The sequence below is a fragment of the Sphaeramia orbicularis genome, chromosome 4 (genome assembly GCF_902148855.1).
Source record: "Sphaeramia orbicularis chromosome 4, fSphaOr1.1, whole genome shotgun sequence".
NCBI lineage: Eukaryota > Metazoa > Chordata > Actinopteri > Kurtiformes > Apogonidae > Sphaeramia > Sphaeramia orbicularis.
Window position 1 is genome coordinate 59,811,695 of NC_043960.1, and position 20,027 is coordinate 59,831,721.

The following is a 20,027-nucleotide window of genomic DNA, read 5'->3' on the forward strand; positions in this document are numbered from 1 at the left end:
GACCAGTTTCTGATTGGCTGACACAGGGCACGTGCAGAGAGTGACATGTGACAGACTGGCCTGTTGTCATGGTTACAGCATAATATAGGATGTTTGCAGGTCCAGTTCATAAAGTTCAAAGTCCCAGTTTGGTCCCAGTTTGGTCCCACTTTGGTCCCAGTTTGTCTACGTTTTCAGCTTCTGTCAGGTTATTTTCAGGTGAACTGGTTTTAGGCCCCGCCCACAGTGAATGTTGTTCATCTAAACCTTTATCGGTGCTGTTATTCTAACTGTGCACAAGTGAACAAAAGCTGAACAGATAATGGACACGAACCTGACGGACAAATGGACCTGATGTTCAAATATGGTCACTGGAGCTGGGCCCACACTGTCGTTGTGGTTGTTGTTGTGGTTGTAGGTCTGCAGTGTGACCTGGACGAAAGCGTCTTGTCTCACTCCGTCCTCCAGGAGGAACTCGACAATCCAAAGAACGGAGACTCCGCCCACAAACACCTGAAGCAGGAGGTACAGTCATATGACCGCCGCCCACCCAGGCCACCGGGTCCTGGTCTCACCTGTCTCACCTGTCTGTGTCTCCAGTCATCCATCCTTGGACATCTGGAAGCCCTGGGGCTGCTGGGAGGTGGGCGGTGCTTCGTGGAGTTCGGGGCGGGGCGAGGGAAACTGTCCCACTGGGTCCACGAGGCATTGAAGACCAGAACCAACCTCCAGCTGCTGCTGGTGGAGCGCAGCAGCACCCGCTTCAAGGTAGGGCCACGCCCACAAACCAGGCCCTCAAACCACACCCACAAACCACACCCCACAAACCACACCCCACAAACCACACCCCACAAACCCACACCCACACCTCCTATATACAAACGCCCTTCATGCTCACACCTACGTCCTACCAAAGTCTGAATGACTGAAGGGAAACGGACCAATCAGAGCTGTGGTTGTGATCTCAGGTCATGTGATGCGCTGTGTTGCAGGTGGATGGGAAACACGTGGACGCCGCAGCTCAGTTTGAGCGTGTGCAGGTCGACATTCAACATCTGGATTTAAGTGAGGACGGACCCGTCTGCAGGTTCTGATCCGGTTCTGGGTTTGATCCTGATGATTCCCGTTTGTTTTCAGGTAAAGTTCCACTTCTCCAACAGAAGAACCTCCCGGTGGTCGGCGTTGGGAAACATGTGTGTGGGGCGGCGACAGGTGAGAGCAGGTGTCGCCACACGGCGCTCCGTGATTGGTCGGTTTGTGAGTAAATGAAGGTTCACCTGGAGGGTGGTTCTGCAGAACGGTTCTGCAGAACCGTTCTGCAGAACAGTTCCCACACTAACAGTGGGGTTCTCAGCTCCACCTATACATTTAGCAAAATACAGATCCGGTGGTTCCTGAGTCCAGATCCGGTGTCACAGTGGTTCCTGAGTCCAGATCCGGTGCCACAGTGGTTCCTGAGTCCAGATCCGGTGTCACAGTGGTTCCTGAGTCCAGATCTGGTGCCATAGTGGTTCCTGAGTCCAGATTCGGTGCCATAGTGGTTCCTGAGTCCAGATCCGGTGTCACAGTGGTTCCTGAGTCCAGATCCGGTGTCACAGTGGTTCCTGAGTCCAGATCCGGTGTCACAGTGGTTCCTGAGTCCAGATCCGGTGTCACAGTGGTTCCTGAGTCCAGATCCGGTGCCACAGTGGTTCCTGAGTCCAGATCCAGTGCCACAGTGGTTCCTGAGTCCAGATCCGGTGCCACAGTGGTTCCTGAGTCCAGATCCAGTGCCACAGTGGTTCCTGAGTCCAGATCCGGTGTCTCAGTGCTTTCTCTCTTTTCCTCCTCAGATCTCGCTCTGCGTTGTTTGTTGGAAAAACCTGGAGGTACCGGACCTACCGAACCTGCACAAAAACGCCTGAAGACCTCTGACCCAGCCCCAGATCTGGACCCGTCCCGTCCCGGTCCTGGTCCCAGTTGTGGTGCCGGTCCTTCCGTCCTGGGCCTGGCGGTGGCGCTGTGCTGTCACCACCGCTGCCAGTGGCGTCACTACGTGGGGAAGCGCTGGTTCCGGCAGCGGGGTCTGGGACCGGCCCAGTTCATGGCCTTCACACGCATGTCCAGCTGGGCCACGTGTGGCACCAGACCGGCCAATCAGGACGCTCCACCTCAGGACCCGACCAATCAGAATGAAGGTGACGGAGAAGAGCACGAACCGGCAGAAGAGACGGACACTGTTAAGGGGTAAAAGTTTGACCTCTGACCCCACATTAGGTCTGACCTCTGACCTCTGACCCCACATTAGGTCTGACCTCTGACCTCTGACCCCACATTAGGTCTGACCTCTGACCCCACATTAGATCTGACCTCTGACCAAACATTAGGTCTGACCTCTGACCCCACGTTAGATCTGACCTCTGACCCCACGTTAGATCTGACCTCTGACCCCACATTAGGTCTGACCTCTGACCTCACATTAGGTCTGACCTCTGACCTCTGACCCCACGTTAGATCTGACCTCTGACCTCTGACCCCACATTAGGTCTGACCGCTGACCCCATGTTAGATCTGACCTCTGACCCCACATTAGGTCTGACCTCTGACCCCACATTAGGTCTGACCTCTGACCCCACATTAGGTCTGACCTCTGACCTCTGACCCCACATTAGGTCTGACCTCTGACCCCATGTTAGATCTGACCTCTGACCCCACATTAGGTCTGACCTCTGACCCCACATTAGGTCTGACCTCTGACCTCACGTTAGATCTGACCTCTGACCCCACATTAGGTCTGACCTCTGACCCCACATTAGGTCTGACCTCTGACCTCACGTTAGATCTGACAGATATAGATGATATTTAATGTTTGACCTTTGACCTCACAGTAACTGTCTGATATTTGGGGTTTATCTGTGTATTTTAGCATGTAATGAAATTTTTTTGTGTATTTTATTGTATTTTTTGTGTTTTTTAGTGTATTTCAGCCTCTTTTAGTGCATTTTAGCATTTTTAGTGGATTTTAGCATACATTTTGTGTATTTTGTTTGTGTTTTTAGTGTATTTTAGTGCATTGATGATTTTTTTGTTTATATTAGTTGATTATAGGATATTTCAGTGTATTTCAGCATTCTTATGTATTTTATCATATTTTATGTTTATTTTATTGCATTTTTAAAAATTATTTAGTGTTTATTTATGTATTTTAAATATTTTAGTGGGTTCTATATATTTTTTATTTTAGTGCATTTTAGTGTTTTTTTTAAATAGTATTTTAAATATTATTAGTGTATGTTATTTTTTTTGCTTATGTTAGTGCATTGTAGTGATTATGTAGTGTTTTTCAGTGTATTTTAAATATTTGTGGATTTTATATATTTTTTTATTTTAGAGCATTTCAGTGTTTTTTAGTGTTTTTTAAATATTTTAGTGGATTTTATATATTTTTTAATTTTAGTGCCTTTTAGTGTTTTTTAGTGTATTATAAATATTTTAGTGGATTTTATATATTTTTTTGTTTATTTAAGTGCATTTTAGGCATTATTTAGTGTATTTAAATATTTTAGTGGGTTTTATTTTATTTTAGATATTTAGTGTTTTTTAGTGGATTTTAAATATTTTAGTGGATTTTAGATTTTTTTTTGTTTATTTAAGTGCATTTTAGGCATTATTTGGTGTTTTTTAGTGGATTCAAATATTTTAGTGGGTTTTATTTTGTTTTAGATATTTAGTGTTTTTTAGTGTATTTTAAATATTTTAGTGGATTTTATATATTTTTTTGTTTATTTTAGGTATTGTTTAGGTATTTTTCGGTGTATTTTAGTACCTGTTGGTGTATAATGAGTCTGTTGAACCGGTGTCGGTCTGGACATGATCAAATATTCCGACAGAGTTCTGATGACGTTCTTGCAGAACCGATAACAGTTTGGATGAAGTTGATTGTGATTCCCGTTCTCATCACCAGAGGTCACTAAACACCACACACTGGAGTTTTCAAAATGACTGGTGACATTTGAACGTGTCAGGACACATTGAACACACTCACCTGTCCTTGACCTCTGACCTCTGGTACCCTCCGCAGGTTCCTGTCGGCGTCTGAACGCGAACACGTCGGTCGTTTGTGTAAACTGCTGATCGACAGCGGACGCTTGGATTATCTGAAGGACAAAGGCTTCGACGGCCGACTGCGGCGCTACGTCAGCGCCGACGTCACGCTGGAGAACGTCCTGCTGACCGCCGTCCCGTCACCTGACCTGTCACCTGACCTGTCACCTGACCCGTCACATGACCAATCATCAGAGCTGAACTGAGTTTGTTCAACAGTTTTTATTGTTCAGATTTTTCTTCCACACATGTTCTAGTTTGTTCTACGTTCTCGTTTCTTTGCTGATGATAAAGTGTCTGATTTAAAGGATCATTTGGACGGTTTTGTTTTTGTGTTTTTGTTCCAGTTGATGTTCTACATTCAGCCCAATATGATCTAAAGCAGGGCTGTCAAACATGCGTCCTGGGGCCCAAATGCACCCCCCCCAAAGGTTCCAGTCCCACCCCTGGGATGAATTTTATAAAGTGTCTAAACTCCACAGTCCAGGCTGTGGAACTCATGTTAGTGTGGGTTCCACATCCAGACCAATCTGATCTACAGTCCAATAAGAACAGCAGAAGAACCCACACAGAAGAAGGACTGCAGATTTACTACTGGGTTTGATGGAAAAAAAAAAAATGACATTATGTCTGTAAATAATAACTGCAAATATTTGTCTTTGTTTTAGTGCAAAAAATAACATTCAATGATGAAAATATTTACATTTACAAACTATCCTGTACCAATAAAATGTGAAGAACCTGAACAAATCTGAACAACCTGAAATGTCTGTAGAAAATTAAGCACCCAAAAATCACCCAAAAATCACCTAAAAATTACTCAAAAACACCTAAAAAACACCCAAAAATGCACTTAACATTATGCCTATAAATAATAACTTCAAATTTTAGTGCAAAAAAATCACATTAAATGATGAAAATCTTTCCATTTCCAAACTCTCCTGTACCAATAAAATGTGACTAACCTGAACAAATGTGTCCAACCTGAAATGTCTGTATTAAATTCAGTCCAGTTTGAACTCTTTTCTTCCTGTTCCTCAGTGTTTAGTGTCTTTGGAGATCTGATCCAGAATGCACATGGACTAATGAGAAGTGGAGGAAGAAGACTGAGAAAATTACACTGATTTTTCTGAAGAAATGTCTGTTTTTTCAGGTTATTCACATCTTATTTGTTTGGATAGTTTATAAAAGTCAGTATTTTCATAATTTAATGTTTTTGGGGTTTTTTGCACTAAAATGAAGACATTATTTGTAGGTTCGTCTGTTCTTATTGTCCTGGTTCTGATCCACTTTACATCATATGTAGAACCTCGAACGTCCTTTATCGTTCATGTCTTCAGTGTAATTTTTACATTTCATGAATTTGTCCCATTGGGCCGGATCAGACCCTTAATGGGCTGGTTCTGGTCCGTGGGCCATATGTTTGACCCCCTATGATTCTGCACCGGTGAACGAATCCACACGAGCGTCTGTGTTGGAGCCGTTAGACTGAACTGGAGCAGAACGAAGAACTGTCCAATGATCAGCGGAAAGAAAAGCAGCAGAGTCAAGGTCCGAGTCCAGGTCCGAGTCCAGGTCTGAGTCTGGTTCTTAGTCCGGTTCTGAGTCCAGTCCAGGCTGAAGTCTCAGGAAAAGCAGAACAAACACCCGTTCAGGTTCTGAAGGTTCCAGATGTTGGCTGGTGCAGAGAGGAAGAACAGGTTCTACTGAGACGGAACATCAGCTTCATCTGAAACATCCAGAACACAAAGAGGACCAGACCAGATTAACACCAGTAGAACCAGAAGAACCCTTAGTAGAACCAGCAGTAGAACCAGCAGTAAAACCAGCAGTAGAACTGTCATGATGGTGATCAGATGTTAATATGATGTTATAGATGTTACATGAAACATGGATCCACTACAAACAGATCAGTATGTAAAGATTAGATCAGAACATTAATGACTGGAGTTAGAACAGAGGAAGGACTAGAAAAAACCTTATATATAAATATACACACACACACACACACCTACACACACACACTCTACTGGTCCACAGTTTTAGACCAGCCCAGTGTTTCCAGTTGTGTCTGTAAATTCCATCAGTTCCAGTTTAATGAACGGCTGTAAATGGTCCAAAGGTCAGAGTGAACGGACAGAGGAAAAAAAAAAAGGTCAGGTTAAACCAAACTGAAAAATAATGTCCATTTCAGAATTCTACAAAAAGGAGAACAAGAAATGGGTTCAAACTGAAAGCAGTTCTGCAGCAGTGGAGGTGGATCCAGTCTGGAAAGTTGGTGGTTCAATTCCTGCAGGTGTCCCAACGTTTGTGAATTCCTTCCACCCCCTGTGTCTGCAGAACAGGAGTGTGGAACTCACTGTGGTACCAGACCCATGGAGCAGGACTGGAACAGGACTGGACTGAAGAAAGGAGTGTGGTACTGTAAAAATGGAAAAGAGGAAAAGAATGAACCAGAGAAGAGAGACAGAGCATCAGAAGAGGGAAAAATGGAGGTGTGTCCTCCAGAGAAATGTCCAAGAAAGTCCAGGTGTCAGGAAGTCCAGTTTCCTTCAGCATCCAAAGGCACTGAAACTGGACTGGAAATGCAGACAGAAGAGGTCTGGAAGAAGCACAGACACAACAGAAGAAGAAGAAGAGTTTAGGACAGAAAACAGCTGGAGTGAGAGGAGACTGACAGGACAACAGCTGAAAGAAGAGAGAAGAGAGAGGAGGAGGAAGAGAGGAGGTCATAGAGGAGGAGGAGAGGAGACTGACAGGACAACAGCTGAAAGAAGAGAGAAGAGAGAGGAGGAGGAAGAGAGGAAGTCATAGAGGAGGAGGAGAGGAGACTGACAGGACAACAGCTGAAAGAAGAGAGAGGAGGAGGAAGAGAGGAGGTCATAGAGGAGGAGGAGAGGAGACTGACAGGACAACAGCTGAAAGAAGAGAGAAGAGAGAGGAGGAGGAAGAGAGGAAGAGTTTACACTGAACAGAGTGAACAGATGAGTTTACACTGAACAGAGTGAACAGATGAGTTTACACTGAACAGAGTGAACAGATGAGTTTACACTGGACAGAGTGAACAGGTGCAGGTCTGATGCCAGACCTCTTCTGTCTGCATTTCCAGTCCAGTTTCAGTGCCTTTGGATGCTGAAGGAAACTGGACTTCCTGACACCTGGACTTTCTTGGACATTTCTCTGGAGGACACACCTCCATTTTTCCCTCTTCTGATGCTCTGTGTCTCTCTTCTCTGGTTCATTCCTTTTCCTCTTTTCCATTTTTACAGTACCACACTCCTTTCTTCAGTCCAGTCCTGTTCCAGTCCTGCTCCATGGGTCTGGTACCACAGTGTGTTCCACACTCCTGTTCTGCAGACACAGGGGGTGGAAGGAATTCACAAACGTTGGGACACCTGCAGGAATTGAACCACCAACTTTCCAGACTGGATCCACCTCCACTGCTGCAGAACTGCTTTCAGTTTGAACCCATTTCTTGTTCACCTTTTTGTAGAATTCTGAAATGGACATTATTTTTCAGTTTGGTTTAACCTGACCTTTTTTTTTTTCCTCTGTCCGTTCACTCTGACCTTTGGACCATTTACAGCTGTTCATTAAACTGGAACTGATGGAATTTACAGACACAACTGGAAACACTGGGCTGGTCTAAAACTGTGGACCAGTAGAGTGTGTATATGTAGTACTACTACACTAGTACACATGTGACTAAAGCTCCGCCTCCAACACGTGTCCAGTTTACTGTGACTCTACCTGCAGCAGGACAGGACCTGTCCACTATCAGTGTCCACTCTGTCCACTATCAGTGTCCACTCTGTCCACTCTGTCCCAGTCCTGGTTCGGCTCAGGTAAAGGTTTCAGTGAAGTTATTGAAGTTAAGGTGAAGGGTTAGACCTGATGTTTCCATGGTTACGGTGAGTCCAGATGTCCTCATGCTCACAGACAGATGGAGACACAGTGGTGATTAGTCCATGTTAGGACGTGTCTATGTCCTGGGCTGATGTTAGGACGTGTCTATGTCCTGGGCTGATGGTACTAACGGTTGATGCAGTGCATGTTGAGGACGGCGTACGCCCTCTTTCGGGCCTCTCTGATGTAGAACCGCATGAAGTCCCGTCCAAACATCTCCCTGTCGTCGTCCTCATCCTCGTCTTCATTCTGGTCGTCCGTCTTTGTCCTACTGCACGGCAGCGTCACGTCCAGAGTCAGAGGGTTTCCACGGAAATTCACAAACCTGGTCCAAGAGACAGAAACCTGAGTTTGGACGAATGACGTTTGGACAAAAGACCGGTTCAAACCATGAAGACACACTGACCTGAGGTTGGACATGGGTCATTCCATCCCAAATCAACCAGATTTCAGAAAGTGCCCCACATGACCCCCTGAGAAAACTCTGAAAACATTCACACTTGTTCACCTACAGATAAACCAACACATCCAACATTAACAGTTTAGCAGATACAACCCTTTGAAAAATAATGTTTGTTTTTATTTTGTAAATGTGCTTTTGGTCCAGCTCTGAGCAGCTGTCTGTCCTCAGGTATTCCATCCACACTGAAACTGAAACTGAAACTGAGTGTCTGGGCTGAAACCCCCTGAACAGAGCAGACTGTGCATCAGAAGAACTGTGTGCTCCTTCATGTTTGGTCCATGAGGCCTTGAAATCAGGCCCAAAGGCTCATTCTGCAGATGTCCTCTGTCTTCAGACTGTCACTGGGACAGAATGGATGAATGGACACACCTCATGTTTTTACATGGATTCTTCTGGTCCACATGCAACAACCTACTGAAAAAGACCACATTTAATGACAAGTGTTGATGTGAGGACATGAAGAAAATGGGTCCGTTTACATTTGTCCCAAAAATCCTCTTTATTTGAGCACCCACATGACCATGTGGACAGTTCAGGAACATCTGGACATTTGGACCATGTCTTCATATATGTTTACAGATGTTGGGCACAGAATTTGAGCTTTAGGACAGAACTGGTTCTATTTGTAATATTTGTTTGACTGCATGACTCTATTTTCTTGCAGTTGTATCCAAACGTAGGTGTAAATGTCATTTGAACAGTAGAATGGCATTGATTATTGCACCAGTTGTGATAATACTGCAGATATTTGAACTAGGCTGTGGAACTGCAGGATGGCTCAGATAGAAGAAGGACACATTTACCACAACTGGCTCAGGTTGAAGCCTGGAGGAGAGACTTCTGGGAAACTGGATGGAGCTGGTCAGCTGACCCAGTTCCACCAGGGTCAGCGGACCCAGTTCCACCAGGGTCAGCTGACCCAGTTTGACCAGGGTCAGCTGACCCAGTTTCACCAGGGTCAGCGGACCCAGTTTGACCAGGGTCAGCGGACCCAGTTTGACCAGGGTCAACGACAGAAATGGAGCTCAGATTTCCCAGAAGGTTTATGATGTCCAGCCTAATTTTGGGAATTCTGTTCCTAATCCTGAACAAACGTATTCATCATGGAGGAAAAATGTGTAGTTGGACTGATCTGAAAGGAGGAATGTCCCAGAAAGACAAGATCAACACAAACAGGCTGTCTGAAAACTGGGGATTCTGGGAAATCTGAGCTCCATTTGTCATTGACCCTGGGGGGGGGGGGGGGGGGGGGGGCATTGGTTGAATTGCCATGGAATGACCCACATGTCTGTGTGGACACACTGACCTGAGGTTGGACATGTCATCCATCAGTGGGGGGATGTCCTTCAGCCGGTTGCTGCTGAGGACCAGGGTGTCCAGGTTCCTCATCCTGCTGATGTTCACTGGCAGTCTCTCCAGTCGGTTCCTCTGGAGCCACAGCGTGTGCAGCTGTTCCATCCTGAGGACACAACGTCTTCATGGTCACTGATTGGCTGCGGAGGAGGGGGCGGGGCAGGGACACTCGTCCACTCACCTGTGGACGTTCTCAGGTAGGTCCACTCACCTGTGGATGTTCTCAGGTAGGTCCACTCACCTGTGGACGTCCTCAGGTAGGTCCACTCACCTGTGGATGTCCTCAGGTAGGTCCACTCACCTGTGGATGTCCTCAGGTAGGTCCACTCACCTGTGGATGTCCTCAGGTAGGTCCACTCACCTGTGGACGTTCTCAGGTAGGTCCACTCACCTGTGGATGTCCTCAGGTAGGTCCACTCACCTGTGGACGTCCTCAGGTAGGTCCACTCACCTGTGGACGTTCTCAGGTAGGTCCACTCACCTGTGGATGTCCTCAGGCAGGTCCACTCACCTGTGGACGTTCTCAGGTAGGTCCACTCACCTGTGGATGTCCTCAGGTAGGTCCACTCACCTGTGGACGTTCTCAGGTAGGTCCACTCACCTGTGGATGTCCTCAGGTAGGTCCAATCACCTGTGGACGTTCTCAGGTAGGTCCACTCACCTGTGGATGTCCTCAGGCAGGTCCACTCACCTGTGGACGTTCTCAGGTAGGTCCACTCACCTGTGGATGTCCTCAGGTAGGTCCACTCACCTGTGGACGTCCTCAGGTAGGTCCACTCACCTGTGGACGTTCTCAGGTAGGTCCACTCACCTGTGGATGTCCTCAGGTAGGTCCACTCACCTGTGGATGTCCTCAGGTAGGTCCACTCACCTGTGGATGTCCTCAGGTAGCTCCTCCAGCCGGTTCCCTCCCATGTCCAACCACTCCAGCGCCGGCAGGTCCACCACACAGTCCGGCAGGGACGTGAAGTCGTTCATGGACAGGTCCAGGTGGTGCAGCCGGGACAGGTTCCGGATCTGAGGACAGAGGACAGACACACCCAGGTCAGACCAGGCCCGGGTCAGATGGTCCAAGCCCCGTGACTGGACCACATGACCAGGAACCTCAGATGAGTCCAGCTGGGTTCAGCTCTGATCCTTTATTTAAGGACTGAAATCTGAAAGGGGTCAGGAGGTTCCAAATCCAGGTCCAGTTCAGACCAGGTTTATGGTCTACAGGTCTGAGTCTTCACCTGGTCTGGGTCCTGAGTCCTCACCTGGTCTGGGTCCTGGGTCCTCACCTGGTCTGGGTCCTGGGTCCTCACCTGGTCTGGGTCCTGAGTCCTCACCTGGTCTGGGTCCTGGGTCCTCACCTGGTTTGGGTCCTCACCTGGTCTGGGTCCTGGGTCCTCACCTGGTCTGCGTCCTGGGTCCTCACCTGGTCTGGGTCCTCACCTGGTCTGGGTCCTGGGTCCTCACCTGGTCTGGGTCCTGGGTCCTCATCTGGTCTGGGTCCTGAGTCCTCATCTGGTCTGGGTCCTGAGTCCTCACCTGGTCTGGGTCCTGGGTCCTCACCTGGTTTGGGTCCTCACCTGGTCTGGGTCCTGGGTCCTCACCTGGTCTGCGTCCTGGGTCCTCACCTGGTCTGGGTCCTCACCTGGTCTGGGAGCTGGTTCAGGTCCCGGTTCATGGCCAGGTCCAGTCTCTCCAGACTCTCACACAGACCCAGGTCTTCTGGGACAAACTGGACTCTGTTGTAGCTCAGCAGCAGCTCTCTGAGCCGGATCAGCTTCCCTGAGACCAGAACCAGGACCAGAACAGATGAGACCAGGGGGTCCAACATGTGGACGAGGGATGAAACCAGGACCCGAAAAGAATTTATGAAACAAAAAAAAGGACAAAGGGTCAAAAGAAGAAAACGGATCTGATCGAAAAAAACAGAAAAAACGATAAATGAAACTGAGAGAGAACTGCATCAAACAGAACTGCATCAAATAGAACTGCATCAAACAGAACTGCATCAAACAGAACTGCATCAAATAGAACTGCATCAAACAGAACTGCATCAAATAGAACTGCATCAAACAGAACTGCATCAAATAGAACTGCATCAAACAGAACTGCATCAAATAGAACTGCAACATACAGAACTGCAACAAATAGAATGGCATCATATAGAACTGCATCAAATAGAACTGCATCATGTAGAACTGTATCATATAGAACTGTATCATATAGATCTACATCATATAAAGCTATGTTTTATTGAACTACATCATATAGACCTAAATCACATAGATCTACGTCCCATAGATCCGGTTCTCAGTCTGCTGTACTCACCGATCTGTTTGGGGATCTCTGTGACTCCGTTCCGTGACAGATCCAGAACCAGGAGGTTCTGGAAGCTGGAGATGAAACTGGGGATCTTCTGCAGTCCGGTCCGGTGGATCTGCCACTCCTGGACCTGGCTGAGCTGGACCAGACAGCCCGGCAGCGTCTACAGAACAGAACCCAACAGAACCGAACTGAACAGAACTGAACTGAACAGAACCCAACAGAACCAAACTGAACAGAACCGAATAGAACAGAACAGAACCCAGGGCTGATCTGGTTCTGTCCAGATCTGGTTCTGTCCAGGTTCTGGTTCTGTCCAGATGCAGGTTCTGTCCAGGTCCAGGTCCAAGTCCAGGTCCAGGTTCTGGTTCTTCTCCTCACCTTCCACTCCTCCTGTTCGATGCGCAGGATCAGCCGTCCGTCTTCAGTCTGCAGCTTCTGCTTCAGCCGAGCCAGAACCGCCCGGTCCTCCCACAGCCCCACACAGAGCCTGGACCGGAACCACCACAGGGACCGGAACCACCACATGGACCGGGTTCACAGAGAAAGACGCAGACCTTAGGTGTCAGAGTCAGTTCAGGTCAGGTACATGTGTCCAAATGTGACCTGGATCTGATCTGGTACACACAGTCTGAACAGCACTGATCTGACCCAGACCACTTCCATATGTGGTCCTAAATCTGACCCAGACCACTTTCATATGTGGTCCTAAATCTGACCCAGACCACTTCCATATGTGGTCCTAAATCTGACCCAGACCACTTCCATATGTGGTCCTAAATCTGACCCAGACCACTTCCATATGTGGTCCTAAATCTGACCCAGACCACTTTCATATGTGGTCCTAAATCTGACCCAGACCACTTCCATATGTGGTCCTAAATCTGACCCAGACCACTTCCATATGTGGTCCTAAATCTGACCCAGACCACTTTCATATGTGGTCCTACATCTGACCCAGACCACTTTCATATGTGGTCCTAAATCTGACCCAGACCACTTCCATATGTGGTCCTACATCTGACCCAGACCACTTTCATATGTGGTCCTACATCTGACCCAGACCACTTTCATATGTGGTCCTATATCTGACCCAGTCCACTTCCATATGTGGTCCTAAATCTGACCCAGACCACTTTCATATGTGGTCCTAAATCTGACCCAGACCACTTCCATATGTGGTCCTAAATCTGACCCAGACCACTTTCATATGTGGTCCTACATCTGACCCAGACCACTTTCATATGTGGTCCTATATCTGACCCAGTCCATTTCCATATGTGGTCCTAAATCTGACCCAGACCACTTCCATATGTGGTCCTACATCTGACCCAGACCACTTCCATATGTGGTCCTAAATCTGACCCAGACCACTTTCATATGTGGTCCTAAATCTGACCCAGACCACTTCCATATGTGGTCCTAAATCTGACCCAGACCACTTTCATATGTGGTCCTAAATCTGACCCAGACCACTTCCATATGTGGTCCTACATCTGACCCAGACCACTTTCATATGTGGTCCTACATCTGACCCAGACCACTTTCATATGTGGTCCTATATCTGACCCAGTCCACTTCCATATGTGGTCCTAAATCTGACCCAGACCACTTTCATATGTGGTCCTAAATCTGACCCAGACCACTTCCATATGTGGTCCTAAATCTGACCCAGACCACTTTCATATGTGGTCCTACATCTGACCCAGACCACTTTCATATGTGGTCCTACATCTGACCCAGACCACTTCCATATGTGGTCCTAAATCTGACCCAGACCACTTCCATATGTGGTCCTACATCTGACCCAGTCCACTTCCATATGTGGTCCTACATCTGACCCAGACCACTTCCATATGTGGTCCTACATCTGACCCAGTCCACTTCCATATGTGGTCCTAAATCTGACCCAGACCACTTCCATATGTGGTCCTACATCTGACCCAGTCCACTTCCATATGTGGTCCTAAATCTGACCCAGACCACTTCCATATGTGGTCCTACATCTGACCCAGTCCACTTCCATATGTGGTCCTAAATCTGACCCAGACCACTTTCATATGTGGTCCTAAATCTGACCCAGACCACTTTCATATGTGGTCCTAAATCTGACCCAGACCACTTCCATATGTGGTCCTAAATCTGACCCAGACCACTTTCATATGTGGTCCTACATCTGACCCAGACCACTTTCATATGTGGTCCTATATCTGACCCAGTCCACTTCCATATGTGGTCCTAAATCTGACCCAGACCACTTTCATATGTGGTCCTAAATCTGACCCAGACCACTTCCATATGTGGTCCTAAATCTGACCCAGACCACTTTCATATGTGGTCCTACATCTGACCCAGACCACTTTCATATGTGGTCCTATATCTGACCCAGTCCACTTCCATATGTGGTCCTAAATCTGACCCAGACCACTTCCATATGTGGTCCTACATCTGACCCAGACCACTTCCATATGTGGTCCTAAATCTGACCCAGACCACTTTCATATGTGGTCCTAAATCTGACCCAGACCACTTCCATATGTGGTCCTAAATCTGACCCAGACCACTTTCATATGTGGTCCTAAATCTGACCCAGACCACTTCCATATGTGGTCCTAAATCTGACCCAGACCACTTTCATATGTGGTCCTAAATCTGACCCAGACCACTTCCATATGTGGTCCTACATCTGACCCAGACCACTTTCATATGTGGTCCTACATCTGACCCAGACCACTTTCATATGTGGTCCTATATCTGACCCAGTCCACTTCCATATGTGGTCCTAAATCTGACCCAGACCACTTTCATATGTGGTCCTAAATCTGACCCAGACCACTTCCATATGTGGTCCTAAATCTGACCCAGACCACTTTCATATGTGGTCCTACATCTGACCCAGACCACTTTCATATGTGGTCCTACATCTGACCCAGACCACTTCCATATGTGGTCTAAATCTGACCCAGACCACTTCCATATGTGGTCCTACATCTGACCCAGTCCACTTCCATATGTGGTCCTACATCTGACCCAGACCACTTCCATATGTGGTCCTACATCTGACCCAGTCCACTTCCATATGTGGTCCTAAATCTGACCCAGACCACTTCCATATGTGGTCCTACATCTGACCCAGTCCACTTCCATATGTGGTCCTAAATCTGACCCAGACCACTTCCATATGTGGTCCTACATCTGACCCAGTCCACTTCCATATGTGGTCCTAAATCTGACCCAGACCACTTCCATATGTGGTCCTACATCTGACCCAGTCCACTTCCATATGTGGTCCTAAATCTGACCTAGATCTGATATTTTCCACTGTGACCGTCTGGACCTGTGTTCCATCAGGACCTCTTTAGTGCATGTGGGTCCAGCCTGATGTCCACTCTGGTGTCCAGTCTGACGTCCACTCTGGGACACACCTGTCTCACCTGTCTGTCTCTCACCTGCCTGAGGCTCCGCCCCTGGGCGTCCTCTTCCTTTGCTCCTCCTCTTCCTCTCTGATCTTCTGGATCCTCGTCTCCCACAGAGCTTTAATGGAGCTGACGGAGCCGCCCACGGCCACGCCCACCACGGCCACGCCCACCATGGTCAGGGGTCACAGGACGCAGGAGGACAGGTGCGCTGACCTTTGACCTTTGACCTGTGACCTGCTGCTCCACATGTTCATGCGGTGGTTTCACAGCTGTGGGTTTGACCCCAGAGTACGAAGGAGAGAGAGAGGAAGAAAAGATTAAAGAGAAAAGAAAATACAAATAAAGATTTAAAGAAAAAAGACTGAGGTGGCAGAGACGGATTTACAGAGGACTGAGCTCAGAGTGGGCTTGGATTATAATAATAATAATAATAATAATAATAATAATAATAATAATAATAATAATGTAACACCATTTCACTCAGACTTTTTGGGTCAAAAATGAAACAGAGGATTTTAATAAATATAATAAACCATGTTCTTAAATCTGTTTAAAAAGTGAATAAAGTGACTTTAAAATCTAAACTCCAGTTAAATGTTCATCTGTTGGACACATATTTAATGTTTTACATGTAAATATTCAAACATAAACTACTATTTTCAGTTTTTTCTTTAGTTTCTGATAAAGTAAAAACATTAAACCAACAGTGAATCAGATTCTGATGAAACATTCAATAAAAGAGTTTCTGTTTGACATGAAAGTTTGAGTTTTAAAACTAAGTTCTTCTTTGATTTCATTTAAAATCAAACTAATGTTGGAAAATCCTTCAGTAACTTTCTGTTCAGACCAACAGGAGGAAGTCCATCTGCTCTGACCTGTGTCTGGAAGAGTTCGTCTGTTTGGTTTGAATCCATCTGAATCTGAATCTGACACAAACTGAATCTGATTCAACTGACGTTTTCATCTGAAACACTTTATCTGTTCTGAAACAGTTTAAGAAAAGGACCTGGACCCGGACCCACTTTACCCTCAACTTTGGACCAGGTCCTGTTCCTGGACCTGGTCTAATCCTGGTCCTCAACCCTGGATTTGGTCCTGGTCCGGGTCCTGGTCTAGTCCCGCAGCAGAACCTTCATTAGTCCACATGGATCCGGTCTCACTGTGGTTCAGAGCGTCGGCGTCCTCGTCCAGACTGAAACCTGAGACCAGCACGAAGACCAGGACCAGGACCGGTTAAATTTAGACCAGGACATGTCACATGACACACAATGCACCACACACACACACACACACACACACACACACACACACACACACACAGTTCCATGTAGGTTTGTACTTTATTTTCCCTTCAACTAAAAGTTGAATTTTGTTTTTATGTGTATTTTTGGATGTATGTGTGGTTTGTGTTTTTGTGTATTTATTTGTGTTTTTTGTGTGTTTCTGTGTATTTTTGTGTTTTTGTGTATTTTTGTGTCTTTGTATATTTTTGTGTGTTTTTGTATTTCTGTCTGTGTGTATTTTTGTGTGTTTTTGTGTATTTTTGTGTGTTTTTGTATTTGTATTGACGAGGACCAGGTCCAGTTAATTTTAGACCCAGGACACATGACATGACACACAATAAACCGAACACACACACACACACACAAAAAAACACACTAATACAACAAACATATACAGACAATAAACAAAATGTGCACAAACTAAAACACACAAAAACACACTTTCACAAAATAATCGACAAAATGAGGAAACGTTTCAACTTTAGGAACAAATGAACAAAAAGTACAATCAACAACACACAACAACACAACAACACAATACACAACACAACACACAACAACACACAACACAATACACAACACAACACACAACAACACACAACACAACAACAAATAACAACACACTAACACACCAGAGCCACCTCCTGTGTGTCCTGTTCCAGGGGTCCCAGACTGAAGTGGTCCTGGTTCTAGTCAGTCTGTGGTCCTGGTTCTAGTCGGTCTGTGGTCCTGGTTCTAGTCAGTCTGTGGTGCTGGTTCTAGTCAGTTTCTGGTCCTGGTTCTAGTCGGTCTGTGGTCCTGGTTGTAGTCAGTTTCTGGTCTTGGTTCTAGTCAATTTCTAGTCCTGGTTCTAGTCGATCTGTGGTCCTGGTTCTAGTCAATTTCTAGTCCTGGTTCTAGTCGGTCTGTGGTCCTGGTTCTAGTCGGTCTGTGGTCCTGGTTCTAGTCAGTTTCTGGTCCTGGTTCTAGTCGGTCTGTGGTCCTGGTTCTAGTCAGTTTCTGGTCCTGGTTCTAGTCAGTCTCTTTGTGGCTGACTGTTCCAGTTCTTCATCCTTCTGTATTTTTACTCAGTGAACAGACTGGTGTGAACAGACTAGTGTAAACAGACTAGTGTGAACAGACTAGTGTGAACAGACTAGTGTAAACAGACTAGTGTAAACAGACTAGTGTAAACAGACTAGTGTAAACAGACTAGTGTGAACAGACTAGTGTAAACAGACTAGTGTGAACAGACTAGTGTAAACAGACTAGTGTGAACAGACTGGTGTGAACGGACTAGTGTGAACGGACTAGTGTAAACGGACTAGTGTAAACCGACTAGTGTAAACCGACTAGTGTGAACAGACTAGTGTGAACAGACTAGTGTACACGGACTAGTGTGAACAGACTAGTGTGAACGGACTAGTGTAAACGGACTAGTGCGAACAGACTAGTGCGAACAGACTAGTGCGAACAGACTAGTGTAAACGAACTAGTGTAAACAGACTAGTGTGAACAGACTAGTGTGAACAGACTAGTGTAAACGAACTAGTGTAAACAGACTAGTGTGAACAGACTGGTGTGAACGGACTACTGTGAACGGACTAGTGTGAACGGACTAGTGTAAACGGACTAGTGTAAACCGACTAGTGTAAACAGACTAGTGTGAACAGACTAGTGTGAACAGACTAGTGTGAACAGACTAGTGTAAATAGACTAGTGTGAACAGACTAGTGTGAACAGACTAGTGTAAACGGACTAGTGTGAACAGACTAGTGTGAACGGACTAGTGTAAACGGACTAGTGTAAACGGACTAGTGTGAACGGACTAGTGCGAACAGACTAGTGCGAACAGACTAGTGCAAACGAACTAGTGTAAACAGACTAGTGTGAACAGACTAGTGTAAACAGACTAGTGTAAACGAACTAGTGTAAACGAACTAGTGTAAACGGACTAGTGCGAACAGACTAGTGCGAACAGACTAGTGTAAACAAACTAGTGTAAACAGACTAGTGTGAACAGACTAGTGTGAACAGACTAGTGTGAACAGACTAGTGTAAACAGACTAGTTTGAACAGACTAGTGTGAACAGACTAGTGTGAACAGACTGGTGTGAACGGACTACTGTGAACGGACTAGTGTGAACGGACTAGTGTAAACGGACTAGTGTAAACCGACTAGTGTAAATGGACTAGTGTGAACAGACTAGTGTGAACAGACTAGTGTGAACAGACTAGTGTAAATAGACTAGTGTGAACAGACTAGTGTGAACAGACTAGTGTAAACAGACTAGTGTAAACAGACTAGTGTGAACAGACTGGTGTGAACGGACTACTGTGAACGGACTAGTGTGAACGGACTAGTGTAAACGGACTAGTGTAAACCGACTAGTGTAAACGGACTAGTGTGAACAGACTAGTGTAAACAGACTAGTGTAAACAGACTAGTGTAAACAGACTAGTGTGAACAGACTAGTGTAAATAGACTAGTGTGAACAGACTAGTGTGAACAGACTAGTGTAAATGGACTAGTGTGAACAAACTGGTGTGAACAGACTAGTGTAAACAGACTAGTGTAAACAGACTAGTGTGAACAGACTAGTGTAAACAGACTAGTGTGAACAGACTGGTGTGAACAGACTAGTGTAAACAGACTAGTGTAAACAGACTGGTGTGAACAGACTGGTGTGAACGGACTACTGTGAACGGACTAGTGTGAACGGACTAGTGTAAACGGACTAGTGCGAACAGACTAGTGCGAACGGACTAGTGTAAACGAACTAGTGTAAACAGACTAGTGTGAACAGACTAGTGTGAACAGACTAGTGTGAACAGACTAGTGTAAACAGACTAGTGTGAACAGACTAGTGTGAACAGACTAGTGTGAACAGACTGGTGTGAACGGACTACTGTGAACGGACTAGTGTGAACGGACTAGTGTAAACGGACTAGTGTAAACGGACTAGTGTGAACAGACTAGTGTGAACAGACTAGTGTGAACAGACTAGTGTGAACAGACTAGTGTAAACAGACTAGTGTGAACAGACTAGTGTGAACAGACTAGTGTAAATAGACTAGTGTGAACAGACTAGTGTGAACAGACTAGTGTAAATAGACTAGTGTGAACAGACTAGTGTGAACAGACTAGTGTGAACACATGTGTGTAAACGGACTAGTGTGAACAGACTAGTGTGAACAGACTAGTGTAAACAGACTGGTGTAAACAGACTAGTGTGAACAGACTAGTGT

The 20,027-nt window shown here is 46.1% G+C and overlaps 2 protein-coding genes across 3 annotated transcripts in view; one reads left to right on the forward strand and one right to left on the reverse strand.

The window, feature by feature from the left end:
* trmt13 (tRNA methyltransferase 13) overlaps positions 1-4,372 on the forward strand; it is a 9,001-nt gene extending 4,629 nt beyond the window's left edge. The window contains exons 6-11 of the mRNA XM_030131309.1: positions 398-504; positions 580-747; positions 972-1,044; positions 1,117-1,191; positions 1,812-2,205; positions 4,040-4,372. Of these exons, the coding sequence (XP_029987169.1) occupies positions 398-504; positions 580-747; positions 972-1,044; positions 1,117-1,191; positions 1,812-2,205; positions 4,040-4,268 (1,046 nt within the window). The 3' untranslated portion in view covers positions 4,269-4,372. The remainder of the gene's footprint in view (positions 1-397; positions 505-579; positions 748-971; positions 1,045-1,116; positions 1,192-1,811; positions 2,206-4,039) is intronic.
* An 879-nt stretch (positions 4,373-5,251) lies between these two features.
* lrrc39 (leucine rich repeat containing 39) lies at positions 5,252-17,741 on the reverse strand. Of its 2 annotated transcripts, none has more exons than XR_003935174.1 (10): positions 17,432-17,741; positions 16,544-16,715; positions 15,547-15,785; positions 12,479-12,587; positions 12,104-12,260; positions 11,421-11,557; positions 10,656-10,801; positions 9,738-9,890; positions 7,813-8,293; positions 5,252-5,791 (listed from the first exon to the last, which is right to left on the reverse strand). XR_003935174.1 is itself a non-coding variant. In XM_030131461.1 (10 exons), exons 3-10 carry the CDS (start codon positions 15,687-15,689, stop codon positions 5,766-5,768), a joined length of 1,065 nt encoding a protein of 354 aa, XP_029987321.1. In that variant the 5' UTR covers positions 15,690-15,785; positions 16,544-16,715; positions 17,432-17,741; the 3' UTR covers positions 5,252-5,765. The 2 variants fall into 2 exon arrangements, 1 of the variants encoding a protein (XP_029987321.1); XM_030131461.1 differs by having other exon boundaries at positions 8,100-8,293.
* Positions 17,742-20,027: the final 2,286 nt, after the last annotated feature.